Source organism: Channa argus, chromosome 5 (genome assembly GCF_033026475.1).
Source record: "Channa argus isolate prfri chromosome 5, Channa argus male v1.0, whole genome shotgun sequence".
NCBI classification, from domain to species: Eukaryota; Metazoa; Chordata; class Actinopteri; order Anabantiformes; family Channidae; genus Channa; species Channa argus.
In genome coordinates, this window is record NC_090201.1 from 14,300,109 (window position 1) to 14,325,413 (window position 25,305).

Consider the following 25,305-nt stretch of genomic DNA (forward strand, 5'->3'; position numbering starts at 1 on the left):
GCAATTCATGTGAAGTGATAGTACCTCTAGTTTTGGCCTATGGCTCCCTAAAGGTTGCTGGCGTTTGGGCTTGACTTTGCTGCTGACATAGACCTGTCTAGTTTTCTGGGGGACCCCACAATCCAATTAGTAATTTGTTGACAAGTTGGGAATGTGAAACATGGAGAGACTTGAAGGTGAAGCTGTAAAATGAAATGTCAGCCATATAAAATGAAGCAGGATCTCATCTGTGTCACTGTGTCTGAAGTTTTTTCTCCTGGGTGGTTGTATGTTTTAGCAAACTGCCTCAAAATTATAAAAACTCACAACATTACATATTGAAGCAATGCATCATTGTCAATATACAGTTTAGCAGAAGATTTTTGCAACCCCTTTCAGTTGAAATATTGTAGAGGAACGGTAAGAAGAAAATGCTACTAAATAGGATGACATTTATTTGGTGTGACGCTTTAACCAGTAGGAATTTAAAAGAGGAACACTCACTTAAGTTTTAGAGTGACAGTGAAACAGTAGAGTAAGTAAAGAGCTTTACCTCAAAGGAGAGTCCATAATGAGTACCTATCAGAGCTGGCAATAGTTGGTGAAACACTTTGGACTGATCAACAAGAATAGTGTCAGAAAGAAGTGAAACGGACATGCTAATGGAGGGGTTTTGTTCTAACACAAGGCTTTTCTGATGAGGATTTTCATAGCTATTTAAGGAGTAATTTAGACTCAGTGAGGTGTGGCTGAACAGAATTGGCTTTAGGAAGGCAAACTTATTTGTCCTCTGGAGCAAGGTAATATGTTCCTTAGAGAAAAGTCTTTGGAACGTACTGTTGGAATACAGTACAGTAATGAATTGAAAAGTTTGAAGGTTTTTTATAATCGGCATGTTTTTAAAAATATTTCCAGTGAATCCTAACGGGAATGTGACATGTTCCATCTGTGTAAAATAAACAAATATAATAAGTAACAAAAGGGATCCTTTGTCTTCAAGTCCACCTGTTTTAGTTGGATGTTTTTCCATACAGAATGTACAGTAGCAAAGTGAAGTTGGCAGGAAAAATAAGACGAATTTAAACACTGCCAAACATCTGTATGGTGCCAACCTTTTAGCCTAATGAGGGATGAAACAACATGAGACTTTTTTTTCCCCCCTAGTTTTTAATCGGTGTTGCTAGACTGATCACCAGCCCACTGGTCAACTATCCCACCAGGAAAACTCCCACTACTCCAGATGGCCTCTCTGCTGCTGGCTGCCAATATGCATATACAGTACATGTAAGTGTTATTCTGAATAACTAAATAACCTAAAGTGTGGCCTAAAAAAGCAAGCAATTTCCCTATCATTTATAGATGACAACATTTAAACAAACAAAATGTATCTAACATAATGATTCTTTTAAAAAAGGAACTGTGTTTTTTTTTTTTTATTAAACAGTGAAATGTTTGGACTGGAGAGACTTGAACAGTTAAATGTTTATAAATGTTGTACTAAAATCTTGACTGAAGAAACAAGTGTGCCTCTTAAAGTATTTGTGTTTCGATTAAGAGAGGGGATTTGAGCAAAACTGGAGGATTGAGGATTGCCAGGAGGATTGAAACTAACAACGTAAAGCTGGTGTTTACTGCACTTTTTCTCAGCTATTGTGGGAGTACCTGTTCTCTTGGGTTAACTTCTTCAAACAGCAGTAAACAGAATTTAACAAATAGTGGAAATTGTGAGCCTTTCAGATATCTCAATATAGTTTTAACATTAGAGATAACAAATAATAGGCAAAAGCTTTAATACAACTTTTGTTAAAATTCTGTTTTTAAAGTGCCTTTTATCACGGGGACTCTTTTAAACAAGTGCTTGAGGTTATCATTGCAACAAAAGTATCAAACAGAATTGGCTGGCAAAGTTTTTGTATCATGTTTTTTTTTATAATGTAATAGTGCTTTTATTCGGTGTGGGAATATTTGCAGCCTATAATAATACTGCATACTACTGCTTGCTTAATACCCAAGTGTCACATTCTCTGTTATTATCTCAAAGAACTTTTAAATATTAGATTTATATTCAACTTCCGTCTCATTTTCTGTTTTTCCTTTTGTTTGTATAAATCTGTTCTTCCTGTATTCTTGCCATTCTTGCTCCATCTTTTGTTCTGGGTTTCTGTTTCACTGCACCCATAAAACACAGTGATTAGTGCATGATCAGACACAGAGGGGGCATTCAGATAGGAGCTCTGTCATCAGAAGGGATCGTTAATTGTAACCATTAGTCTGCCGTTGTGCCATGCTGACAGACCTCTAATAGAAGGTGGCCTGTGGTTTAAACATGGCTCATGCCCAGTGGACAGCAGCAGGGCTATAGAAACTTTAACCCAGACCCAACAGCTTCTGTCTTGTAGCTGACACTGGATTATCCCTCCCTATGTTTTTTTTTCCTGGTATTTGGGGATGGAGGCGTGGAGCTAAAACAAATTGTTATCTTTGGTAACACTTAAAAACATGCCATTAGTTGGACAATCTGTCCCAGTTTCCTGTGTTCTTCTCCCTGTTACACTTGCACTGACTGTGGCCCCAGAAGGGAAGTTGGTTTGCTTTATTGATCACTTCTCTGCAGGCTGTATGTGCAGTTTATGGGGGTCAAATGAATGACTTAAACAGAATTAAACTCGTATTACTCGCTGTGTTGTGCCATAATTGGATATTGGCATTACAATTGCTTTTAGTACTGTGTATACATGATTGGTGTCACATTGGTTCATACTGGCTTTTGAGACAAGCTAGGGACAGTTGAACTGAAGGATTGTCTTTCAATCCACTGTGTTTCTCACAAACAGCTGCATATCTAGTGGACAAGGATCTAGTGGTTTTCTAGAATTTATTTTCAATTATTTCAAATAGTTTTTTTATGGACATAATATTTAAGATTTTCCTATAGAATTCATTTCGAAAGTAATATTTTATGCTTTGTGACCTGATTCATGCAATCAGAAGTATAATTTTTGTAGCTAAAGGGGATTGGCTTTAGGGATGCCACTGTCAGTCTTTGGACATATTTAAAGCTGCGTGTATCAATTTCACCATCAACATGACCTGTCAGAGCCTGTAAAATGGTTTAGATGTTATTCTCCATTTCACGTTAGGACTCTCAAGTTAAGGAGGTGCTATGTTTTGGTGCAAGACACAAGGAGGATTTTGAGGTCTTAGTGTTCTGTTCTGGGGCTTTTCTATCATCTGTGTGCAAGGTGAGAGAATGGAGGCAAGGGATCGGAAAAACAGTAGGACAGAGAGTTTACTGTCTTCGAAGATGCCGAGACTTAGGAGAATTAGTTGCCAGTCTGTGTGGCAGCCCTTTTAGAAAACCACAGCGGCTTGTACAAACCCATAGAACTTCATTCGAAATTACACTTAAGGATCCAAGGTTACCAAAGATACCAAATGTGTCAGGGTACATCATGTATAAACTTGTGTGGTCTTAAAAGAAATGTGGAATTGTATTTTTGATTAAATGGTGCTGCTAAAAAAATGATAGTGTCAAATAAATCTTAAAACAGATATTGTACAGAACACGCAATAATAGTGAATTTTAAATAAATTGAAAGCAAATCATTAGCATTTAGTTTTGTCTGTGCAGGAAAAACATGTGTGCTTTGTGTTTGTCTATGCCCCCTTCCTGTGTGAATACCAAGGATGAGTAGCCATGGTTTATTCATAGAGAGGTGGTAGAATGCCTGATGGCTCATTTTAAGGTTTACAAGGCTGGCAGAGACTTTATGAAGGTCAATAGATGTAGGCTATCCTGCTCCACTGAATTCTGTTTCTATGTGTGAAAGGAATGCTTTTCATCACCCATTAGTTATTTTCTATTTCATGTAGGCGCTTTCCTCTCACAGTGTGCCCTGTCTGTCATTTTGTTCTTCCGCCAAATCTTTCAAAACACAAGGAAAAAGTCATTACTGCTACATTAATTACATCGCTGCTACATTAATAGCACATTTTTCTATCTTTGCTCAAAATACTTTTTTTTCTGCTGCTGCCTTTCGTAGCTTAATTATGTCTGGACAGGATGTAAACAAAGAAATGATTGGCTGTACTATACAATGTCTTTATAATGATGCCACAGGTACCCAATTCTAATAATCTGTACTTTTGTTTTGTGGCACATCATTATACTGCTGAAACTTAATAAATTGCCATTTAAGCCCTCTTTACTTGACTGGTCACAAATAATTCACTAATAATTTCTTATTTACACAAAAGGCCTTCAGGTTTGCTGCTGCAAAGACACTCCAGCAGCGCGTGGAGACTTATTATGTGGCATCAATTGACGGCATTCTGTACATACTGTTAGATAGTTGCAGAGAAAAGTATAAGCAGTCCAATCTCTCCTTATCACACATTCACACAGCCAGTGAACAAATCCCCTACTCCTGATTATATCTCTGCAGAATAGAGATGTGACTATATCCAACATTAGACTCTTAGATTAAGATCTCAATTAGAGCAGGGATTGTGCCTGCCTGTTTAAAATTAATAACCATTCATATTTATGTATTTCCATATCCCTCTTTCCATGCAATGGTTCACTAAACTTTAAAGTTTTAATGAGAAGGACTAAATGACTCCAAACATTTCAAATGCTTTTTCCTAATGAGCTCCTCAGTTTTCTGAGGAAAGTTGCAATGCCATTGTATAACTACTGTTTGTTTTTTAGTCAGTGTTTGCTTTACTGCCTTAAATGACTGTTACATCTTCAGAAGAACTCTGCCAATCACTTAGCACGTTTATATGCAATTAAGTAAGCTGAGTATTGTTTTTTATTTTTTTTGCAGTAACCTGATTACCTAAACACTACGTGCAGTAATGATAACCTATATGTTTCTGTAAATCAGAAAAGGGTACAAGAGAGATCCAGTTAACATAGCCTGATTTTTACATGCAAGTGCCAACCTTGAAGATACATTGCTTTTTAAAATAGCAAATTACTAAAAGAAAGAAGAAAGATGAAATAAGTAGGAAAGCTTATTACTGTTAGCTGTGCTTTGCTGTACCCAAAAAAGCTACATGAAAAGTTTGAATAAAGCAACACTGAATTGTTAGTTTTCATAGCTCAATAGTACAGTTGCACAAGTCAAATACAAAAAAATTGTTTATGTTGCATGATTGTAGACAATACAGCTAAATTTATCTTCTTGGAGATTAAAAAAATTCCAAGATAAAGAAAATGTAAAAGAAGGTGCTGGATGGAGTTTTTTGTCCTCAGCTGGGAGGCTTGCTGCTCTTAGTGCCTCTCACCTCTTTCCAAATCACCAGATCAATTGTAGAGGACCTCTGGAGACCATGGTAGCTGCGGTCAGTCTTATTGATCAGATTCACAGACAGGTTGCAAGAAACCCATCGTCCAACCTTATGCTCTTCCTTTTCCAGTCGTGATAGCAATGCCTTTGTCGCCCCATACATATCTCCTACCTCCACCTACAACTAGGGTTGGGAATTGAAACTTAATTCACAATTAGAACTGAATAAAAATTGATGAATCCTGGGGAGCTGGAACAAAAACTACATTTCGATTCTGCTTATCGGATCCAAACAAAGGCTCCATATCTGCAACAATGTATGTAGCTGTGTATCAGAAGAACTTATCTACATGAAGTCACACATCAATGCTACAGCATGTTTATTTGTTTAGATTTGAGTTAGTATGCATGGCTAACGTTACAGCCATAAAAACACAGTTAAAAAAAATAAAAGAGGGACAGCGCAATGGATGCTGCTTAGCTGTAAGTCTGGTTGCACATCAAATCTTTAAGGCAGCACAACATGACCGTGAAGGACTAGCCTCCATGCCTAGTCTCCTACCCCTAATATGGACTGTCTCCTTACTGCATAGCAGACAGATTTCCTATGCTAACCTCACCATATTACAAAATCACTTTTTGGCACAACACTGGATCCCTGTTACAGAAACAATCAGTAAATGGCTCTGTGCTTAACAGGTAAACCCAAACAAACCCAATGCACAAACCCAACCAACCCCTAGGCCATGACTCTTAGGGTCTTTTCTATTGTAAAAGTGGACCACACTGTTTGAAAACACTTCCCATAATGAAAAACTCTCAACATTTGTAAATGGTTTAATGTTTACATAAAACCATAAATCTATTCTTTCATTGATGTGCATGGTTGTTAATTACTGCTACCTAATTGGGTGTCCCCTGCTCCCACATCATAGGTGGCAGTAGCAAGCAACTCCGGACCAGAGTGAGAAACATTTCTTATGTTATGTAAACATTAAACAGAATTGAAAAACTAGAGTTGATAAGCAACATTGGAATTGAAATCAGGATTGCTAAAATTCAAATGATACACAACCCTACCGAATGACCTTCTTTTCACACTTCTGCCAGGGCGTGGATTCAACCAGAAAATGGAGGAGACATGGACTTGCTGAGATGGATGCAGAAAATAGCCCCTATGGCAGGAAGAATGAAAATACTCTGTTCTAGGGAAGTGTGTGACCATAAGGGACAGTCTGAATTAGACACCTCTGCAGAAGTGTGAAGTTGAGTTTTTGTCTTTTTCCACAGATAGGAAGGAGGGGAGGAGGTTATGGTGGGTGTGAGGACGGTGGACTGTGTGGCTGTAATAGTGCAGTGGGAGTAAATAGACCAGGGGATAGAGGGAGCTCAGGGGACTGTCACCAATTGTCACCATGAGTTGCCCAGCTTAATTTTCCTTTTGTGTGCCTGGGGACAGGGGTGAGAAATCATCCACCTATAAATAGATGTGTGTGTGTATGTGAGTGTGTCCATATGTTGCTGTGGACAGTATATGAATTAGTGAGTGTGTATGTGTGTGTTATGCATGGGGGCCAGGGTCTTTCTCCAGCTTGCTGAAGGGTCCTCACTAGTTGTAGGCTGTCACTGTGAATGCCGAGCTGAATACATGTTCTGTCTGCCTTTCATTATTCACTGCTCACCTCAGCTATATCTCACGTCTCTCCCCTGAGGGGGAGGTGTGCTGTCAATGATTTTTACTGCTGGCAAGACAACAGCTTTTTCCGCCGTAGGATCAGTAGTTTCTTCAAATGATAGTCAGGGAGAAAATCCTGAAAGTCCTCCCTTTAGGTATTATCAACCTGTGCTGCTCAGTTCATTCAATTGTGTAGTGTTGTAATTTAATTTTGGGGTGTGCATGCTTCCCCTCAAGCTACCTCATTATTTTCCACTTCAGGCAATGATTTGCTAGTTTCTTTCAGTCAAACCTGTGGACATAAACTCATGGTCTGTGATCAGAGCCAAACTCTTCAATTAGGGTCAATTTAAACTATTTTAGGGTAAAAAGTAACATCCCTGCCTCTTGCTTAATAACATGTTTCCATATTTAAAAAATTATGGTTGCTCTTTGTTTCCTTCCTGACTGTGTCAGCAAAGCCTTAACTACAAAACTATGGCAGATCTATAGAGACATGCTGCTATTGAGGCTAGAAATACCCCACCCATGCAATTAAACAAATGAACAAAATGTCTTAAATGTAAGGCACAGTGCTTTTTAACAGTAGTGTGAGTTTGTACTGTATTTTTCTACTGCACTGCAGTCAGTCATCATGGGCTACTAGTCACAAATTGAGTTCAGTCACGTATGAGACAGTCATTTATTGGCTTCTGTTGTGGCAAATCACTTATGGTGGCTAAAGTAAGTCATTGGTTACATTTTGGCCAGCTAGCCCCAGGTTAGCCAGTGTTAATACTTTCTGTGACTACAGGAGTTCAGACCAGTGGACCCTGTCTTTGTGAATGTTTTCTGTGTATAGAAGGAGGAGAAAGGGACTAAGCAGCTGAGAAGTTGTTAGCTGACAAGAGTTAATCCGAAATTTCTTTTGTAAGTCATAAACTCAGTTACTACTTTAGTGTAGTCTGATTTAATTTTAGGCGTTGTGACATTTTTTAGGCTGTAAAGGTTATGGGAATCACCTTTGGGTGGTCGAGCAGTAGAACAGTTATTAATCTGTTAGTCTTGACCTTGATGTAGATGAAGACTAAATGCAGTCTGCTGACATTGCTTTACACAGTAAGGACAGAGAGACAGATGGAAGGAAGACCTTTAGTAGAAAGCAGGGAAACCTTGTAGTTGGATAAAAATACATGTTCACATCCTTTATTTTTTTTTTATGTTGGCTGTATCCCAGGGGTTGTGATTAAGCGTTTTAATTTGCCTTTGTGTTGCATATGTTGTTACTCAGTCTCCCTTGCCTACTTCTATCTAAATTAGTGATTTCCCAATTTTCCTAGAATACCTTTAGATATCTCCTAGAGAACGTAACAATACCTGCCAAGTCCAGCTGAGTTTTATGTGTTGTGCAAAGAATAAATAAAAGCAGGATGGTGGATTTCTAGTTGAAATGAATGGACAATGGCTTGCCTCTACAGTGTTTTTGCAGTTTTAGTCAAGTCTGATGCTTAGTAAAATTATTATACAATTTTACGTGACGTTGAATGGATATGTCATTTCCTTTTTTGAATTGATATGCCATTTCCTCCAAATGACATCATCTGGAGGAGTTTTTCATCATAAGAAGTTAAGATGATGTCATGTGGGGGATCTCTGGAAAAGTACGTTGACCATGACTACGACCTCTATAGTGTGATCAACAAGATAACATAATGTGAACTGAAGGTTCCTCCAAGTCATGTCATTTGGAGGCATTTTTCAGACAATTAGAGAGATATTTTAATATAGGGAAGTGTATATAGTCCTTTCTGCTTGTCCCATGAGTTCAGAGTCGCCACAATGGATCATTTGTCTGCATGTTGAATTGGCACAGTTTTTATGCTGGATGCCCTTCCCCCCATTTCTACGCGGCTTGGGTCCGGTACTGCACGGCTGGCAATGGGCTGTTGGGGGTTCACTGTCTTGCCCAGGGACACTTTGACATGATGTCGGTGGGCGGTCACTCTACCAATTGAGCCACTGCTGCCCCTTATTGACATTTATTTATGTGTACTACCCGAACTGCAACCAAACAAACCAAGTTAAATATTGTTGAGGACATCCTTTAATTGATATCCATACCCTTGACAGCCAAAGTAGTACATTCCTGAAAACACTCAGAGAGTGATGATGATCCCTGATCAGACCTCTTGATATTTGCTGTGCTTTCCTCCTCGACTTTCAGACTGCTGGCCTCTTGAGAGTGAGATTACCCAACGTCTGCCTGAGCAGCCAGAGCCGCCACTGAACAGAAGCACTGAGCTGAGAGATGAGACATAACAATAATAATGAACCTCATGCACAGTTCTTTGCAAGAGACCTCTTGATGTTAAGTCTTTCAGGATATATTTTGAAGTGAAAGACATCCAGAAACATCATTGTCATGTCACCAGATCTTGTGCATGCAAAACACTGTAGTATTACATACAGTTTGAGTATTGAGTTCCTACGTTTTTCCATGGCAATGTTTGCTTTTCACAGTTAAATAAGTGATGCAGTAGATCACCCTTCAGGTGTGGTGGTATTATCTATATTGACCTTTATCTTAACTGTATTACTTTTGGAGAGAGCGATTTTATCTACTACTAATGGAGCAGCTGCCGGAAAGCCCAAAGTCTCTGCAAAGCCCGATGAGAGGCACACGCTCGCACACACACGCATTTTGACAGTGGAGCCTTTTTCCCAGACAATTGTCCTAATCATTCCTGATTTACCTCAGCATCTGGTTTAATCAACATGTAATGAACTCCCCAATTACATAAAGTGTTATTTGAAGCACTAATTTCTTCCTTAACAGGGTTTACCTTTGTGGATAGAAAATCCTACTAGGTATAACACAGAGTTAAGTATAATAATTAGTTACAATCAATTTGTGCAACTTATGCTTATTTCTTATCTACTCTGCATGTCTGGATTCACTTTGTTGAGTTTGCAAAAAGACGTTTGGATATGTCACTGGAAAACACTACTAAAAGACTATTAAAAGGCTAATCTTAATTGTTAAAGTTGCAAATATCCTTTTCCTAGGAGGCTAACTGGTGAGCAGCGATAATACTTTCATTGATTTAGAGGGAAATTACAGTTTCTTCTTCTTCTTCTTTTCCTTTCGGCTGCTCCCTTTCAGGGGTTGCCACAGCGAATCATGTGCCTCCATCTAACTCTATGCTCTGCATCCTCTTCACTCACACCAACTGACTTCATGTCCTCCCTCACTACATCCATAAATCTCCTCTTTGTTCTTCCTCTAGACCTCCTGCCTGGCAGCTCCAACCTCAGCATCCTTCTACCGATATATTCACAGTTTCTCCTTTGAACATGTCCACACCACCTCAATCTGGCCTCTATGACTTTATCTCCAAAACATCTAACATGAGCTGTCCCTCTGATGTCCTCATTCCTGATCCTGTCCATCCTCGTCACTCCCAAAGAGAACCTCAACATCTTAACCTCTGCTACCTCCAGCTCTGCCTCCTGTCTTTTCTTCAGTGCCACTGTCTCTAAGCCGAACAACATTGCTGGTCTCACCACCGTCTTGAACACCTTTCCTTTCATTCTCGCTGATACTCTTTTATCACACAACACACCTGACACTTTTCTCCACCCGTTCCAACCTGCTTGCACTCGCCTCTTCACCTCTTTTCCACACTCACCGTTGCTCTGAACCGTTGACCCTAAGTACTTAAAGTCCTGCACCTTCTTCACCTCTGCTCCCTGTAACCTTACCATTCCACCTGGGTCCCTCTCATTGACACACATGTATTCTGTCTTGCTGCTGCTAAGCTTCATTCCTCTGTTTTCCAGAGCAGACCTCCACCTCTCTAGATTTTCCTCCACCTGCTCCCTGCTCTCACTACAAATAACAATGTCATCTGCAAACATCATAGTCCAGGGAGATTCTTGTCTAACCTCATCTGTCAGTCTGTCCATCACCAGAGCAAACAAGAAGGGGCTCAAAGTCGATCCTTGATGCAGACCCACCTCCACCTTGAACTCCTCTGTCACACCTACAGCACACCTCACCACTGTCTTACAGCTCTCATACATGTCCTGCACCACTCTAACATACTTCTCTGCCACTCCAGACGTCCTCATACAATACCACAGCTCCTCTCTCGGCACCCTGTCATACGCTTTTTCTAAATCTACGAAGACACAATGCAACTCCCTATGACCCTCTCTGTACTTCTCCATCAGCGTCCTCAAAGCAAATACTGCATCTGTTGTACTCTTTCTAGGCATCAAACCATATTGCTGCTCACAAATACTCACCTCTGCCCTTAGCCGAGCTTCCACTACTCTTTCCCACAACTTCATTGTGTGACTCATCAGCTTTATTCCTCTGTAGTTGCCACAGCTCTGCACATCTCCCTTGTTCTTAAAAATTGGTACCAGTACACTTTTCCTCCAGTCCTCTGGCATCCTCTCACTCTCCAAGATCTTGTTAAACAAACTAGTCAAAAACTCTACTGCCACCTCTCCTAGACACTTCCATACCTCCACAGGTATGTCATCAGGACCAACTGCCTTTCCACTCTTCATCCTCTTCAATGTCCTCCTCACTTCACTCTTACTAATCTTTGCTACTTCCTGCTCCACACCAGTCACCTCTTCTACTCTTCGTTCCCTTTCATTTTCCTCGTTCATCAACTCTTCAAAGTACTCCTTCCATCTTCCCATCACACTCCTGGCACCTGTCAATACATTTCCATCCTTATCTTTAATCACACTAACCTGCTGCACATCCTTTCCATCTCTATCTCTTTGTCTGGCCAACCTGTACAAATCCACCTCTCCCTCTTTAGTGTCCAACCTAACATACAAGTCCTCATATGCTCTTTGTTTGGCCTTTGCGACCTCTATCTTCACCTTACGCTGGATCTCCCTGTACTCCTGTCTACTCTCTTCAGTCCTCTCAGTGTCCCACTTCTTCTTAGCTAACCTCTTTCTCTGTATACACTCCTGAACTTCCTCGTTCCACCACCAAGTCTCCTTGTCCGCTTTCCTCTTTCCAGATGACACACCGAGTACCCTCCTACCTGTCTCCCTGATCAAATTAGCTGTAGTAGTCCAGTCATCTGGAAGCACCTCCAAACCACCCAGAGTCTGTCTCAGCTCCTCCCTGAAAACTAAACGACATTCTTCCTTTTTCAACTTCCACCACTTCGTCCTCTGCTCTGCCTTAGTCCTCCTTATCTTCCTCACCACCAGCATCATTTTACACACCACCATCCTGTGTTGTCTGGCTACACTCTCCCCTACCAATGCTTTACAGTCACTGATCTCTTTCAGATTACAACGTCTACACAAGATGTAGTCTACCTGAGTGCTTCTCCCTCCGCTCTTGTACGTCACCCTATGTTCCTGCCTCTTCTGAAAGAAAGTGTTTACTACAGCCATTTCCATCCTCTTTGCAAAGTCAACCACCATCTGACCTTCTGCGTTCCTGTCCTGAACACCAAACCTGCCCATAACAGTCTCATCACCTCTGTTCCCTTCACCTACATGCCCATTGAAATCTGCACCAATGACAACTCTCTCACCTCTGGGGATGCTCTGCATCACTTCATCTAACTCACTCCAGAATTTCTCCTTCTCTTCTAACTCACATCCTACCTGTGGGGCATAACCACTCACAACATTGAACATCACCCCTTCAACTTCCAGCTTCAGACTCATCAACCTGTCTGATACTCTTTTCACCTCTAGAACATTCCTCACAAAATCCTCTTTCAATATAACTCCTACTCCATTTCTCTTCCTATCTGACCCATGGTAAAAAAAACTTGAACCCTGCTCCTAAGCTTCTAGCCTTGCTACCTTTCCACCTGGTCTCCTGGACACACAGTATGTCCACCTTCCTTCTCTGCATCATGTCGATCAACTCCCTAGCCTTCCCTGTCATAGTACCAACATTCAAAGTCCCTACTGTCAGTCCTACATTCTTAGCTTTCCTCTTCTCTCTCTGCCTACGAACACACCTTCCTCCTCTTCTTCTTCGTCTTCGACCAACAGTAGTCCAATTTCCACCGGTACCCTGTAGGTCAACAGCACCGGTGGCGGTCGTTGTTAACCCGGGCCCCGACCGATCCGGTATGGAAGTCTTTGTCACGATTCGCATGTTTGATTTGGCATGTGTTTTACGTCGGATGCCCTTCCTGCCACAACCCTCTGCATTTATCCAGACTTGGGACTGGCACAAGAAGACACTGGCTTGTGCCCCCTTGCGGTTGCATTAGGGAAATTACAGTTTGCAGTTTCCAAAAAAGGTAAACTGTTAACTGTTCGGTGTCTTGGTCCAGAGCACTTCAGTAGAAGTTACCTTTCTTACTTGTTTCTGTTCCATGTATGCTGATCAGTTTCATTTTCCCTGTGAAAAAAGAATGATTAAAATTTGGAAAGTTAAAAGGAATCATCTAAAACTGTATTTTAATCCAAATTTTGAATTACTTGTTGATCTGACAAATACAAAAAAAAAAGTTTGTTTACCTGATATTGTTTTCTATTAAAAATCGACCTACACAGACCAAGTCCAACTTTTTCTCACTGTCTCTGAAATTCTTTTGGATATGAATATTAATTTGGAATCTTATTATTTTAGATTATAAGTAATATACAAATCATTATAGAAGTAATTGATATTTTTCTAACCAAATGAAGAATCAGTCATAATTCTGTAGAACTAGTATTACGTTTAGAAACTGTCTGGAATATTTTTTTTTGGCAGTGCTGATAACAACTGGTTGTTCATCTGCTTGTGCCTTGCCCATGACGTTGAAAAGAGAATAAGTGCAACTGCAATGATCATGAATGTTGAGTTTCTGAGGTGGCAGGGAGGAACATCCGACTTGTTATCAGTCTTCAGTCTCATCTGCTTTCATATGCAGGAGAGCATATTTCAATCACAGTAGCTCCCACTCCCATACGCAGGTTAAGTGGAGGCATGTTGACTCCATAACAGACTATAGGAAAATAGATGGCACCCAATCAGACAGTAGACGTGGTGGCTGTTACCAGAAAAGGGCACCTCGGAGGAAATAGAATATCTTTGTATAGCTATTTATATAATTAAATCATTCATCGAAAAAGCGAGTTTTGATTATGATGGGCTACTTTATTCATTTAATTCAACATGGATTCCTGGTCAGAAAAATATACCATTCAAAAATAAATTTGCCTGAAATTATCTGCTTTTTGATTAATCACAGGTGTTTTTAGTTGCTTTAATAAATACATTTTATAGCCTACTTATAAACGCTTAGCTGTAGACATTAATGGTTACAAACATGACAAATTACCATCCCTCTTACTTGGCTTGTTAACTTTGAGGCCATTAATTGATTTGGTGTAAACAGCACATATTTAAATATAGCCAACTTTTTGTCGCAATCTTAGCAGATATAGCTAGCAGCAAAAGCTAATTATATCACTGTCACTGGGTGGATGTTATACTCCCGCAGGTATTTTTCTAAAGCAACTGTAACTAAAAGCTAAAAATTGCAGTTAGCTGATGACATGTCATCCCTTGGCTTGGAAATAATACTAATTGCTGTCAATAGTTAACTGTTTATTTAGCTTTATTTATGTATTTATGTATGTATGAATTTATTTATTTATTTATTATTTATTTATGAGTGGCACTATCACTGTTGTCTTACTGTAACAAGGTTCCAAACCTGCCAACCGGTTGGAGCCTTTCTTTGTGGAGTTTGCATGTTCCTATATTTGTGTAGGTTTTCTCCCACTCCTGTAGGTATGAATGAGAGCTTTTTATATTCACCTCTATTTGTCAGCCCTGTGATTGGCAGGTGATCTGTTTCTCCCAACAACCCTTTAAAATGTTAAATGTTTTGTGATGGTGTAGTTCATTCATGCCCTTCAGAAGGAATGTAAACTATAATTATTAGACTGTCAAGACTACTGAAAAACAAAAATGTTATCTTTTAAACAGAGAGTAAGTCCACTAAATAGATAATTGATGACCTGCTATCTTTAGAGATTTTGAACTGATAGAAAAATCTTATTTGTCATTTCCTGTGCTGAAGGTCCCTACTGGCTGATGGTGTGTTAATTAAAACCAGCAGATGTAGCCTGTGCTAGAAGAAAAACCTGTGGCCCCTCCTAGCATGATGGTTGATGCCTCTTACCCAAAAAGAATTATGAGAAAGTTACTGTTTTAACAGAGAGAAGTAAGAATAATGCACACACGTATTAATATACATCTTGCACACATGTTGTTTTCTCTCTTATCCGTGACATTTATCCTTGGAGACATGCATGCATGTTCAGTATGCATGGGCCTGCAGTAAAGCAAACTGCATTTGTCTCGAATTCCTTGTTCATTATCAGTGCAGGTTCAAGAGATGGGTACTCATTTGCATTGGTAGCCCTGGGGCTAGAGCCCTAGTATGTAGCAGCTAGGTGATTCATACCAGTTTTATTTCACAAAGGATTAGATTAAAACAAATCAGTCAGCACAGATCACCCTGACCCAGAGAAAAATGAGTCAGATGACTGCTGTTAGTCCATCCAAAATATTCCTTGCCCTCTCCAAATATCCTAGAACATCTCATTTTGTCACACAACCATGGCCAGATTACAAGTCTTTACATTGACTTAAGTTTAGAGACAAGACATTTATTAAAGTCTGAGAACATTCATGCAATGTGGGGCACTCCAGTGTAATATAAATCCAAATGTTAAAAGTTGTGATCTCACTGTTAACATGTCCAAGTGGGAAATTCTACTGTATGTGGAGAAAAGGGGGCAGCTGTAGCTCAGTTTGTTAAGGCAGTCGTCCACAGGGTGAGTGGTTCGATCCCCGTTAAAGGCTATATAAACCCCAAACAGCACATTCCCCTGTCCAGCTGGGCAGCGCTGGTCCAAGCCCAATATAAATATGGGAGGGTTCCGTTAGGAAGGGCCAAATCAACATGCGGAGAAGCGGACATGCTTATCCCCTGGACTCACGGGATAAGCCAAAAAGACAAAAAAATAAAAAATGTGGAGGAAAACAAATCAGTACAGTACAATCAGAACAAAAGAAAGTGAAAGAAAAAAAACTGTTCAATAGATTTATGCAGTAATTTTCTATTGAAATCATACCCAAAAGTAAATAAGAACAGGGGCTCTTTGGATTTCCAAAATAAGCTTTTGAGGCATGAGAGATATTATACAGTAGCAAACATTAAGGAGCTGTCATCTGTCTACCTTTGTAGAACAGAACACAAGCATATTCATTTTACTTAGATTTAGACAAACAACTGTTGGGAAAAGCTATTGAATAGGTCATGATCATCATTATAAAACCTGCACATTGGGATTTATCACTATAGCTACTGTATAAAGGCTCCCTGAGTTAAACAGTTTTGTGTGACAGTATCAATACAAATACATACATATAGTAAGTGCTACCTATTCCCAAAAGTGCGTCCTGACACATTAACTAATTTCATTGCAATATCAACCCTTGTTACCTGGTAATACCTCTGTACCCACTCATTGCAGATGTGTGGCAGTAAATTGCAATTGCAGACAACTGTTATAATATCAAAGGCATTTTAGTCGTACTGTATATTACAGCATTGCATCTCAAACTAGAACATTAGCCTAATTTGTCACTTTGCGAACAATCATAGATGAGACCAACCCATGAAGTTATCTCAGGCCTCCACCAGCTTTACTCTGATGGGCCATTGGTGTGTTTCTCTGCAATCTCCTGAGAACTATATTAAAGCATAACACAAAATTATGCAAGGCTAATGTCCTCTTTAGATAAAATATCGTATAATATTGGATATGCTTCCTACTTTTTACACACACACACTGTGGGGAGTGCAAATGTAGACACAAAGATCTGGATGATAATGCAACTTTAATGGACTCACATCGTAGGGCATATATTCATATTAAAGTGTGAAAGACATACAGTAGTGTTATACCAGCAAAATGAAGACTTACTGATATTTTTGTTGTGTGAGGTATTTAAATCTGAGAACATTACTATGATATTTCAGGTTTTATGTAAACCCATCAGGAGTGTTTAAACTTCATGACCAGGACACTAAAGCACTCTGCTTAAAGTTTCTATCGAAATGGTCTTTACTACATGGTCTTTAATGGTCATTTTCTGCGTGTGCTCGTCTCTTTGTTTTTCTAAATTTAAGCGCAATGTAATTTTAAAGGTTAACATGTCCTTACAAAACTTTGATGTAAGATAAGATGTATTTTTGCAAATATGGAAGTGATAAGGCTTCATTTCCCTCAAGATCTTTTTTGCACTACTTTAAAATAACATTCAGAGCAACTGTGTGACAGTGCCTCATGTTTTCTTCCACAGGAGAGAAAACTGTGTGCATTCCCTACTATTGAGATCTATAGTTCAGATGTCATCAACTATATGGTTCCACTGTCTCGCCAGATAGAGTTCTTTGTTCCAGAGATGAAGGAGGAATTCAAACCTGATGTGAAAGAAGAGGATTCCGATGAGGATAGAGGAACTGATATAACAGGTAATATTTTGATTTCAAACTAACATTTTTGTTATTGGTGAGCTCTTTAGGGAGTAACTGATCAGGCATGAGCTACAAACAGTGCTAAAAAATTGAATTGTTTTCACTGAACAGACAAACACTTGGCATTTGTTTTAATTTGTTTGGTTGTTTAATTGTGATCCAATGAAGTGTGTTAATAGAAACATACACAGCTTTCTGCTCTGCTGAAACTACAGCTTGTGTCTGTAAAGAGCAAAAATAATTGAAAAAAGGAAAATATAGAGCAACTCCCCTCCTGCCCTTGATGAGTAAGGACATGGGATGTATGAGACTTTAATTGTTCTGTCACTGCAAGTGTGTGCCTTCTGTTCTGCTATTACTCTTTCAGACTTCCTGGACCATAACCCATTGTTGTATTTATTATTGTACAAATCACTAGATAAAGTAAATGATGTTGTGTTCATGGGACAAGGTGGGTGGAGGTGGGCTGAGGTCTGCCTTGAGTTTCGTTCATGTGACATCCGTGTAAACACAGCTTAAATGAAAATACAAATGAGAAGGTGTGTCTTACTTGATCTGAACATGTTTACTGGTTTTGGCATGTTTAGATCGCCATCGAAGCACAGTGGTTGCACCTGAGACAGCTAGAAAGGTGACTCTCTGTACCAATACAACAGGATTATCCGTTGCAGAGCCACCGGCATTCTGTTGAACTAAAAGTCAAGGCTATTCACAACTTTAAATTAGTTTGTCCGTGCCACCAGACCAAGACACAGTTTTGATTATTCCTTTCTTTTCTAACAAATGAGAAAGTTAATAGCAAAGGACTGAAGTGTTAGAAAACATTTCAGCAGGGTAATTTGGATAAAATTAAGCTTATCATGCGTGTTTTATAGTCGCATGAAAAGAAAGTCTTTTATTAGACGTGCCTTTATTCCTTAATATATACAAACACACACACAGACACACACATCCAAATGCACAGACAATTTCCGCTGATGTTTTATTGATTTCCATTTTCCCTTTTTTCTATAACCACTCATATTTTTGCCCTCAGAATCTAAAGCGTCTAATGCTGAATGTTGTTTGAACACATTCCATTCAAAATCTAATGATTAAACTTTTTTTTGTGGTCTCTGTAAAAGGTATATTTTAAAACATCTACACCTTGTGCAACATAAACCACGGTGTCAGCACTGATTCCGTGTTAGATAAGATCTATCCCTCACTCATTTCTGTGCGCTATGTATGGAGCTATAACTGAGCTGAGCTTAGGTTAGAAGGACACAGGGGAACACTGCTGGCCTTGGCCTCTCTTCAAAAGTTCAAAACTACTCCTATCAGTACTTAAGAATAGTCATAAACCTACATTTTAAACATTCACACCAGTGATTAAAAACAAGGACACAGAGAACATATTAAATGCAGTTAATATACAATATAACCATCTAAAATTATTTGATTTGGCCTGTGTTTATGCAGTGGTAAGCTGTGTTTAAGCATACATCATTAGAAAATAATGCTCAGTAAGTGTTTGATATTTAGCAGGTTTTGAAGCTAATTATGGTCCAATTAGCCCAAAGCCAGTGGTCTAAGTAAAAACAGTACAGTAAGTCACATTAAGAAACATTAAGTTTGCTTCCACCTTAATGTTTTACTATTGAGTATTTCCACATTTTACAAAAAACAGCAAAATCAGAAAATATGTTTTCTGTTTTTTTTATTATCTTGTAAATGTTAATGCATCAATAAAATGGCACTATGTAAGCAGTCTTGGCAAAGAAGTCATAATGAACAGATGTAGGCATTCAAAGTGTCTTAATTTTTCACTGTGGTATGCTTGTACATAAAGCATGACTCTAAAACTTTCTCGATTGCTCAAGCACCCACTCAAATGAAAGATAGGAGCACATTAAAAAACCACAGCTGTGAAATGTTGAGAACACTATCATTTAACTAATTAATACACTAATCAAACACAACTGAATTTCAGTCAGTTCAGTGTTGTCTACGTCATTTTCCATTGTTTTAGTTTTGTTTGTTGCTCTTTTAATTAAATCGTCTTACACTACATGGTACCTGACTGCAGAGTTAGTTTATCTCAGCATGGCCAATTGAAACTTATTTAACAGTGATGCGTGGAAACTGCTGCTGATTTTTCTGGCAATTCAGATAATACTTGCGGTAACTTTGGTATTAATTTGATTAGTGTTATTTGAACATATACTCCTTAATATTAGGAAAGGGCAACTGCACACAAGGAATATTGCCTTTTATTCTGTGACTAGCAATTTCCAAAATACATGTTTACATTGACAAAACAAACTGTTTTCCATATATGCTACATGTTGGAGCAATACAGCACACGTGTTCAATTCGAGCATACCCACATAACATACTGTACTGTAAGCTTCTTAACTTCTGATTATGAATTTCCAGTCACACTTCTCCTGCCATTCACTCCGAATCTTATTCTCCTAACTCTCATGTTTAACTACCTCCTTATAAAATCCTCTTTGCTCTTTCAAACAATCTGAAGAACAAGACCTTGATTCTCTGCTAATAATCTCAATGGGCCCAATTTAGCAAGTAATTTGGGCAAATGTTATCTAAAAGGCTTTTCGAGAGGCACAGCTGGCTTCCACCAGGGTACCAATTTTAGAACTTGAAGTTGTAGAGGGGGTGACACTGTCCGCGGAATTACGCTAAATGGGCCCATCATTTCCCTTAAAATTCCTTGTATTTCAAAAAGGGGCTTGCTGGAAAAGTAATTTTACTGCAGCATGCAGATGACATATAAATGGCTAGTCAATCTCCATTTACAGTACATGCATTTTAAAGCAGTACAGTACCTTCACGTCACATCATATTCACACCGGACCTGTTCCATTGAAGACCATTCCCAAGGGTTTTGTTCAGATCTACTAAAAAAATGAAGAGCCCTGTAAATAGAAAATATAAATAACTATAATGGACTTTCCATATATAATGGTTTTCTCTGCAGACAGGATCAGGTCTGCTGGTGGTGATAATTGGCTGGCTGAGAAATATTGACATTTGACTGAATGAAAAGACTGACCTCAGCCCGAAGCTCAGGAGACTATCTATTTATTTGGATTTGGGTAACTAATGACACACACTTTGATGTGTGGATGAGATTTATTTTGAGTGTGAAAGCAAAAGGAAAATGGATCAGACAATAGCGCCTCAGTGTCCTATGGGGTAGTCAAGTCAAGTCAGATTTTATTGGTGGAAGACAAATCAATTTCACACAAAATAATTTATACTAGACCTGTAGAAAAGGCAGAAAAAACACACAACAGTAACATGGCTGTAAACTAACCTTAACCTTAACAGCAGACCTAAAAGTTTTAATCTTATATATAAATATATATAAGATTAAAACTTTTAGGTCTGCTTTTTGCATACAGTAGCTAATTTTGGCAGATAATAGGTCAACTTATCGTAGTTCTACTGTGGAACTGTGGAAAGCATCATTTTTGTTGTGTATGTGGGAGGTGTGATGTGCTTTCTAAATTTTTTAGGTTCAGATGCCTGCTTCCATTTGTAAATTAAGGCAGTCTAAGCCACAAAGGGCTAATTTTTTTTATTTATCTAATTTTGATTTAGTCATTTAATAACTTGATTGTAACTATAATTATCTATATTTATGTAATCATAACTTGTTTTTGACCTTTTCATTGTTTAAACACACTTACAGCTTTCTTTTCTTTTTTTTTTCATTGCAGGTTTTTCCTGTGCCTTCTAACTAACAAGACTTTGCACATTACAATCATATTCCTCATAGCTAACACACATAAAACCTAAGAAAAACTGTGTTCAAGGATAATGAATGGTCACTTTTTTAAAATCAAAGAACAAAGGCCAATTAGAATCATGTTTAGTCTGAAAGTAATCGCAAGGTGAGTATGTGGGTGAGAAAATCTCCCTTAGTTAAGCTAATGGACCTTTTTCAGAGCAATTTCACATATGTCTTATGAGCTCCAGATGGCAGCAGCAGGAACCTTCCTTTCCTGTATAGTTAGCTGCACAGTAGCATAATACAGAATAATTAGATGAAATTAATGTTACTAACTAGGTATGACCACCCTGTGACTTTATATGAAATATGTCTAAATTATTTTTTTCAAGCTCAGCTGAAACCAACTCTGTCTCCTAAAAGTGACACTCCTATCCAACTAAACTGCAAACATGTTCTTGCGGGAAACATAATTAAACCATGTTGTGCTTTCTGTCAGCATAATGAGGATGTGTTGACATTTAACGCAAATGGCAAGTTGTGAATATGTTGACACTGAACATATCAATAATGTGTTCCCAGACAATGTACTTCCCCAAAATATCTAATCTTATTGTGTTTACATTAAGCTTAATCTTATCTGTTTTGTTTTCTGCCAAAATATATGATTTCGGCAATACAACATCCAGCTTGTCTGACTTCACCCTCATTCACCTTTTTTATGTGAGTATTTAGGCACTGACAGCAGGTGGATAGGGTTAGAGAAAGCTTGAACTCTGGCTTGATAGAGAAAATCGCAACAGTCTACTTCTAACGTTTATCTAATGTAGGTGCTATTCTTGACTAAAGCTTCCCAGCATAACTTTAGACTTACATTCCCTTTAATTCCTTCTCAAAGAAAACACTTATATATTGATACCTCCACAGTGTTAAAGTGAAAAAAAAACAAAACAATCAAATATCTTCCTTAATTTTACGGGGGTCACATGCTTCCTCTAAAAGTGACTCAAGGTATTTATGTAGTTTTTTTTAGGCATTGTACTAATTCTAATCTGATCTCCAAACTAGCCTGTAATCTCCCATAATCATTTAGGAGGGTTAGTAACTATAACGGGGTTGTAAAACTTTATATTGAGGCCTGAATTTATGCTTTGTCGGATTTATGAAGATAAAGTTTATAATCCTACTTACAAATAACTGTAGATCACTTAATTGAGTTTCCCTCATCTATAATCATTTTATTTATTAAATGTGTTTTGCACTGAGATGCACTCATGCAGCCTATCTTACTGTGTGTGTATTTTGTCTGTGATTTGTCTGCAGGTGCAGATTCCCATAGTGACGTTAGCTCAGTGAGCGGCGGCGTGCCCTGGGACAGCAGAGAGACATCCCTGGCTGCCTCCACAGCCGCCTCCCTGGCCTCTTCTCTGCCTCTGAGGGACATAATGGATGCAAATGAAGACATTAAGCACAGGGACCAAAGCGACAGAGGCTCGAATGAGTCAATGGGCAGTGGCTCATCCTTTGAGGAGCTTGACATGGATCAAGAGGAGCAGGTGGAGAGAGAAGAGCTGGAGGAGAAGGAAGATGTTGATGGGGAAAAGCTCCCTGAGGGTGAAGAAGGAGCTAGAGAAGCAGTTGAACTGATGGATGAGAAGAAGGAGCCCTTGGGGGATAGAGAGGAGGAGGATGGATGCTGAAGAAATAAGGAATGAAGCCATGTAACACTGGCACGCTAGAGAGTTACTCAGTTGTTGCTGTTGCTGGCTATCTATCATGTAATCTTGTTGGGCATCTAAAGCTGTTCATGCCATGACAAACATGCCATATTTCTGCACCTTCTACTTCTCTTTTATAAGCCTGTATTTTTTTTTGTTATATATTTTAATCTCATTTTTAAACTCTGTCGGGATAGAACAACAGGAAGTCCTTATGAGTAAAACTAATTTCCAGTGCAAGTAGTGTGCAGCAAACAAGAGTGAATATTTGATTATTTCTATACTTCATTTTCGGATACTGTTTAAATCGTCACCATTCCAGTTTAGATCAAAAGTGACACTGCAGTTTAACATTAAGATCAAAAGAAAAGACGCTGACGTCTGCATCCTGGATCCTGGATAATGCAGCATCTTTGTGCCATTGTGTGACAGTTGATATTGTACCCAACTTTCAAGGTCATGCCTTGAGCAGGTTTATGTCATGTGTTTGTGTGCATTACCTGACTTTGGTGTCTTGATATGTAGTGATGATTGGATGCTGATGCAGTAGATCGGACTTGTTTCATTGTGTTATTAATTTATTTTTCCAGATTAGAAATGATCTGTCATACAGGGAAAACTCTGAAATCTGAGGCAAAGAAAACATCTTCCCAACACCAGTGAGGACAGCAGTAATGTAACTAACTTTAGGTTCCTAGGACTAAATAAACAAATTTAAAGATGACATAATGTATAGAACAATAAATTTGCACTGTGCGTTCAAATAATTGCTTTAGTTTTTTGACATACCATTTTCCTCTATAGTTAGTTAGTTAGTTCGGTTTGTAGCCAAAATTCACACACTTCCAGAGACTTGTTGTGAAATGTCTGTAGGCTAAAATTGCTGATGATGTGAGACATTGGAAATAATGTACAGCACGTTGCCTTGGATGTGTCTTTCTGTATGTATTAAACTTTTCAAATAAAAGGTTCAGTGGACAAGAATCACTTGAGTTGTTTTGTACAAAATAGGAAACTTATTTTTTATTATCTTTTCCTTTCAGCTGTTCCCTTTCAGGGGTCACCACAGAGAATCATCTGCCTCCATCTAACCCTGTCCTCTGCATCCTCTTCTCTCATACCAACTAACTTCATGTCCTCTCTCACTACATCCATAAATCTCCTCTTTGGTCTTCCTCTAAACTTCCTGCCTGGCAGCTCCAACCTCAGCATCATTCTACCGATTCTCCTCTGAACATGTCCAAACCACCTCAATCTGGCCTTTCTGACTTTATCTCCAAAACATCTAACATGAGCTATGGTAAATGGTAAATAAATGGTAAATAGTCGCTTATATAGCGCTTTTATTCAAAGCGCTTTACAATGTTGATTCCCATTCACCTATTACTACTGCCACCTCGCATAGACACTTCCATACCTTCACAGGTATGTCATCAGGACAAGGTGCCTTTCCACTCTTCATCACCCTCCTCACTTCACTCTTACTAATCTTTGATGCTTTCTGCTCCACACCAGTCACCTCGTCACTCTGTTCTCTTTTATTTTCCACATTCATCAACTCTTCAAAGTTCTCCTTCCATCTTCCCATCACACTCCTGGCACCTGTCAATACATTTCCATCCTTATCTTTAATCACAGTAACCTGCTGCCTTTACATCTCTAAATTTCTGCCTCGCCAACCTGTACAAATCCACCTCTCCCTCCTTAGTGTCCAACCTATCATGCAAGTCCTCATATGCTCTTTGATCACCACTCTCTTACCTCTAGGGATGCTCTGCATCACTTCCTCTAACTCACTCCAGAATTTCTCCTTCTCTTCTAACTCACATCCTACCTGTGAGGCATACCCACTAACAACCCTGAACATCACGCTTTAAATTTCCAGACTTCAGACTCATCACCCTGTTTGATACTCTTTTCACCTCCAAAACCTTCCTCACAAACTCCTCTTTTAGGATAATCCCTAATCCGTAATCCTACATTTATCCTACCGACCCATGGTAAAACAACTTGAACCCTGCTCCTAAACATCGAGCCTTACTAACTTTCCACCTGGTCTCCTGGACACACAGTATATCCACTTTCTACATCATGTCAACCAGCTCTCTAAACTTCACTGTCATAATCCCAACATTCAGTCCCTACTGTCAGTCCTACATTGTTAGCTTTTCTCTCCTCTCTCTGCCTACGAACACACCTTCCTCCTCTCCTTCTTAGACCAACTGTAGCCCAATTTTTGCTGTCACCCTTTAGGTATACCAGCATCGATGACAGTCGTTGTTAACCCGGGCCCTCTGCTTTTATCCAGATTTGGGATTGGCACAAGAAAAAACTGGCTTGTGCCCCATTTTGGCTGCATATTTTTATTTCT

General features: G+C 39.0%; 1 protein-coding gene across 2 annotated transcripts in view; it reads left to right on the forward strand.

Moving 5' to 3' along the window:
* Positions 1–23,918, forward strand: part of tex264a (testis expressed 264, ER-phagy receptor a) — a 56,685-nt gene extending 32,767 nt beyond the window's left edge. The window contains exons 3-5 of one of the 2 annotated variants that reach the window (XM_067504932.1): positions 1,144–1,263; positions 17,303–17,474; positions 22,540–23,918. In XM_067504932.1, coding sequence (XP_067361033.1) covers positions 1,144–1,263; positions 17,303–17,474; positions 22,540–22,916 — 669 coding nt within the window. In that variant the 3' untranslated portion in view covers positions 22,917–23,918. The remainder of the gene's footprint in view (positions 1–1,143; positions 1,264–17,302; positions 17,475–22,539) is intronic. The other variant, XM_067504933.1, reaches the window with a different exon arrangement.
* Positions 23,919–25,305: the final 1,387 nt, after the last annotated feature.